This window comes from Chrysochloris asiatica, unplaced genomic scaffold, assembly GCF_000296735.1.
Source record: "Chrysochloris asiatica unplaced genomic scaffold, ChrAsi1.0 scaffold00065, whole genome shotgun sequence".
In the NCBI taxonomy this organism is placed as follows: Eukaryota; Metazoa; Chordata; class Mammalia; order Afrosoricida; family Chrysochloridae; genus Chrysochloris; species Chrysochloris asiatica.
The window spans coordinates 9,836,547-9,842,092 of NW_006408583.1; the positions used below are offsets into that span (position 1 = coordinate 9,836,547).

General features: G+C 34.9%; 1 protein-coding gene across 1 annotated transcript in view; it reads right to left on the minus strand.

The window, feature by feature from the left end:
* The window catches only part of CNTLN (centlein, centrosomal protein), a 407,185-nt gene that overhangs the window by 183,904 nt on the left and 217,735 nt on the right, over positions 1 to 5,546 (minus strand). Inside the window, exon 13 of the mRNA XM_006864477.1 lies at positions 367 to 467. Coding sequence (XP_006864539.1) covers positions 367 to 467 — 101 coding nt within the window. The remainder of the gene's footprint in view (positions 1 to 366; positions 468 to 5,546) is intronic.

Sequence of the window (5,546 nt, forward strand, 5' to 3'; positions counted from 1 at the left end):
GCTGAGGCCTGCCTATGGGCATGGCTGAGGCGAGGCTGTCCTGACTGGAACAATTGTGCTGAGCCTTTCTGACTCTGAATTGTAACCTGTTAAATTTCCTAATGAACCCCATAACTATGAGTATGATTTCTGAGTTCTGTGTGGCTACTGCAATGAATTGTCAAACCAAACAGAGAAGTACAAAGTGCTATTGGAGGGAATTCATAATTCTCACAATAAGTGGAAATGTCAAGGAATTATCCAATGAGTAAAGCAGTGGAAATAAAGAGAAAAGAGTAAGATTCTTCAATGAAACAGAAGCTAAGAACTTTATAATAATAATTTTTAAAAATCCCTGCATAAATATTTATTTTCCCACATAATTACCTTCTGTTTCTTCTTCCATATATGCATTTAGCCCTTGTATTGTTGCTTTATCAATAGATATATGGACTTTAAGTTTATCCAATTCTTCTTGAAGATTGAGTCTAGGGAAATTAAAACAGTAAGTGATTATTTAAAATGTAATGTGTAAGGGATAATGTAGCAACCAAATAATGACAGAAAAGGTACTTAAAATATAGAGAGAGTAAAAAAGGCAAAAATTATTGATATTAACAAGTCCTTAAAGTTGTCATTTTAATGACAAACTGGAAAATAAAATGTTATTTCAACAACTGATTTTTGTTTACTTGTATTTTAATAAACAGACTAAATCCTTGAAACACACAGTACTGTAACATAAATTATGATTTATTTATAGTACCATTTAAATTATATATATACATTAATTTGCCCAACAACATTCTAAGGTAAAATAGTAATAAAAAATGTTAGTACATACTATGAAAGCAACAACACTGAATCTCTAGATGTCAAAGAAAGAGAAGGAACACTTGATATTAAACAAGAATTGAATTATTATGGTGGGAGCTATAGATCAAACACTATATGTGGGGTCTCTAACTTTGAAACCTGAGTAAGAACTGACATTTACGCCTTGGGATAGACAAACTGGGTGGACTACAAGCTATTGGAAGTCAAATATCTGCTGAATGGAAAAAGTGAATATTAAGTTTATCTGTTTGGAATTTCATTTAAAAAGACTTCCTGCCCTAATCTGAAGACAGAGTCAACCACATGACATTAGAATTCTAATCCTACAATATTGGGTTCAAAGTATGAGGAGACTTCTAAGTTCATGAAAAAAATGGAACTAAATGATAGTGGAATTTTTCCATGAATGTTTTGAAGCTACTTCATCTATATTGAAGCATTCAGAGAGACAGAATTATCCCCTGTAGGGAAGCTACTAGAAGTGAGAGAATACAAAGGAGAAAAACTACTACAGAAAATAACTCTCAAGAACAAGTATGCAGATTAAGAATTATTATATATATGAGTAAGTTCAAGGCCAGGAATGACAACCTAGCTATCAATCACACAACACAAAATGGGAAAACACACAAAAGCAAATAGAGATAATGGAACAACTCAAAAAGAGCTTTAAAATGTAAGTATTTTAAAATGTTAAAAATAAATAAAGGTGATAAACACACATAATAAAAAACAGGAATTTCTGAAACATCATCATAAGATAAAGAAAATAATCAAATAATATATCTGGAAATGCTAAAATAACTAAAATTTAAAACAATACAATCTTTGAACTATTAAAACAAAATGTGTAGGTTAAATAGAAAATTGCAAATATGGAAACAATATACTGTGGAACATATTAAGGATAAAAATGGTCATTATATATGAACAAAGGAATGGTTTATCAGTAAGCTATGAACATTCTAAACTTTTATGCACTCAACAAGAATTAAAAAGAAAATAAGTAATCTCTTCTGTTCACTCAGTATATTTCTTGAAAAGAACTGACGTTTACAGTTTACCTCAGTGTAGACTTAGTTTTTCTGATTCATGTAAATACACAAACGTAAGATTTTAAAATTGGGATCATATGATATCTCTCTGCAGCTTCTCAGGCTGATTGGAAGAACTCATAACCCACCCACACAATGAGGAAGTATGGATTAGCTTCCTGATTTGTTTGGCCAAGAACTTAGCAACATGCTGAAAGCAAGATGGTCCAACAAAACAAAAGCAGATGTAGCTTACTTATTAACTCAGTATCAGAACAAGGGTTTGATTGTTAGAAATGCCATTTCTTTATTCTTTACAGGAATGCTATACTTATAATAGCTTGTTCCTTTCAGGAATAATTCACATAGACTCTGTTTTTAATGGAAAATATTTACAGACTTCAGGAAACATGCTGTTATTGAGTCAAAGTAAGCAGCAGTAAACCATATCTTACAAAGGAGGCTGGAGGTCGTGGATAAAGTCCACCCCAACAAAGTGATCATCGGCTCCCTACTGACTGTTGGTTCTGTGAGGACTGCAATTGAACATCGATCTCCTACTACACATAATGAATCACTATTCTAAGACAATGGTCCATACAACTTTGATCCTGACGAGAAAAGAAATACACATAATGAATCCTAACAAGTCTCAGATTTCTGCCTGAAGACACTTTCTAGACCATGATGCAATGAAAGGAGTCTTAAGATGACAGTCTCACTAAATTGAAGAAAACAGAGTTTATGAAGGCTGAAACAGAGGGAATTTGTGAAACACAGTACCCAGAGATGTTGTTGTTGTTAAGTGCCATCGAGTTGGTTCTGACCCACAGCGACCCTGTATAGGGTTTCCAAGGAGCAGCTGGTGAGCTTGAATCGCTGACCTTGAAGTTCAAATGGTTTTGCAGTACTGGTGCATTAACCCACTGCACCACAAGAGAACTCCACCCAGCAACCAGGAAGCTACAAAATCAAAGAACTGTCCAATAAATGGGCATAAGAATTCTTTTGAGTGATGAACTATTTAGTTGCTTATGCATCTTGTGAAAAAGTATAATGGGAGTTACACCACAAAACTATTCCCCAAGGTCATTCAGGACTGGGAAATATTTGATTTCTGCCAAGATTCTCCATTGGATAGAAGGACATTCAGTGAAGAACTCAAAGAGGCACACTAATATTAAGTGGAAACAAGACCAAAACACTCTAAAATTGTGCCGACATTGAAATTACCTGAAACAAATTACTCAGGGGTTTTAACACACATCTCTTGTTAACTGGTGGTAAAAAATACACTATGTCAGTAAGAATGAAAAAGATTAAAAGTGGGTTCAATGTGAATGGTAATTACAGCCAGATGATAGCTTTGAGGCTCACAAAAAACTATCACTTTTTTTTTTTTTCCTTGTTCAGTTGGACAACTTTTTTCGTTCCATCGAGGCATGGAAGAAATGAACATTTTCTTTAAGAAAATATTTTCTCCCCAAAGATTTGTACCTTTATATACAACCATAACTTACCAAGGAAAGGAAATCGGGAAACTGCCTTTTTATTGCTCTCATCTGTCTACATGTTCGGTCACTGTCTTAAGCTTTGTCTCAAATACCTACTGATTTTGGATTGGATATTATATACAGAAGGAGTTGATCTTTCCATAGAAAGATCCTGGAGTCCAGAATTATCTGAACAATGAATTTATTTGTGTCTTCTGTTGTGCTTGTATCTTGCTTTGACAATAAAACTCCTTACTACTTTCTCAAATGCAAAAAAAAAAAAAAAAGAGAGAAAGCTATAAACATAATAGGAACATGAAATCTATGAAGTATGAATTTAGGAAAATTGGAAATTATCAAAAATGAAATGGAACACATAAACACTGATTTTCGACTAGGCATTAGTGATCTGAAATGGCCTGATATTGACCATTCTGAATCTGAGAATCGCATGCTTTACTATGCCAGGAATGATAAACTGAGGAGACATGTAATCATATTCATCATCAAAAAGAACATATCAAGATCTGTCTTGAAGTACGATGCTGACCTTGATAGGATAATATCCATATGCCTACAGAGCACACCTCTGTAGGCATATGGATATTATGGTGCTGTGGGTACATGTGCAGGGTGGCAAGCTGATGCGAACCACAAGGTCAGCAGCAATTCAAGTGCAACAGCCACTCCTCACATTCCCTAAACATGCTGCTATGAGTTGGATTACACTCGATGGCACTTAATAACAACAGCAAACAAGGAAGACCAGTTAATACCACTACTATTCAAATTTATGCAGCAACCACTAAAGTCAGTGAGGATGAAATTAAAGAACTGTGCCAACTTCTTCAGTCTAAAACATGCAATCAATATGTATCAATAATTACTGGTGACTGAAATACAAAGGTTGGAAACAAACAGGAAAGATCAACAGTTGGAAAACATGGCCTTGGTGATAGAAATATTGCTGGAGATTACATAATAGAATTTTGCAAGACTGATAACTTCTTCTTGCAAATACTTTTTTTTAAAATAACAAAAAAGATGACTAGACACATGGACTCACCAGATGCAATACACAGAAATCAAACTGACTACATTGGTGGAAAGAGATGGTGGAAAAACTCAGTATCATCAGCCAAAACAAGGCCAGGGGCAGACTGTAGAACAGACCATCAATTGCACTTATGCAAGTTCAGATTGAAGCTGAAGAAAATTAAAACAAGCCAACAAGAGCCAAAACATGACCTAAACATACCTGAATTTAGAGACTGTCAGAAGAACAGATTTGATTAAGTAGACACTAAAGACCGAAGACCAGAAGAATTGTGGGATGGCATCAAGGACACTGGCATCAAGCAAAAGGTCATTAAGATGACAAGAAAGGAGGAAAATACCAAAATGGATGTCAGAATAGACTGTGAAACTTGCTATCCAGAGCAGTGATTCTAAAGCAAAAGGAAGAATAAATGCGGTAAAAGAGCTGAACAGAAAAATTTAAAAGGCAGCTTGAGATGACAAACATTAAAGCAAGATCTGGAGTTAAAAAACCACAAGGGAGGAACACACTCAGCATTTCTCAAGCGGATGTTGGAAGTGAAGAACATTTCAAGCCTCAACTTGCAATATTGAAGGATTCTGTGGGCAAAATATTGAATGAAAACATCAAAAAAAGATTGATGGAATACACAGAATCACCGTACCAAAAAGAAATGGTCGATGATCAACTATTTCAAGGGAAAGCACATTATCATAAGCCAATGAAACCGAATATAGATTCTATCTGGAAACGGAAGGAATACAAGTTGAAATCTTTCAACAAACTGATGAAGCACTAGAGGCATTCACTCATCTATGTCAAGAAATGTGGATGACAACTACCTGGCCAACTTACTGAAGAGAGCCATATTTATGCGCTCTTATGGTGACCCAATGGAATATGAAGTCAGTGGCCAATATCATTAATATCTAATACAAATCATTTTGCTACACATAATACAAAAAGAGAGAACTGCCAGAAGTTCAAGGTAGATTCAGACAAGGATGTGGAAGGAGGGATGTCATTGCTGATGTCTGATGGATCTTTGCTGAAAGCAGAGAATACTAAAAAAAAAGTTTACCTGTGCTTTATGGACTATGCAAAGGCTTTCAATTATGTGGATCATGACAAGCTATGGACAATATTGTGGAGAATGAGTATTCT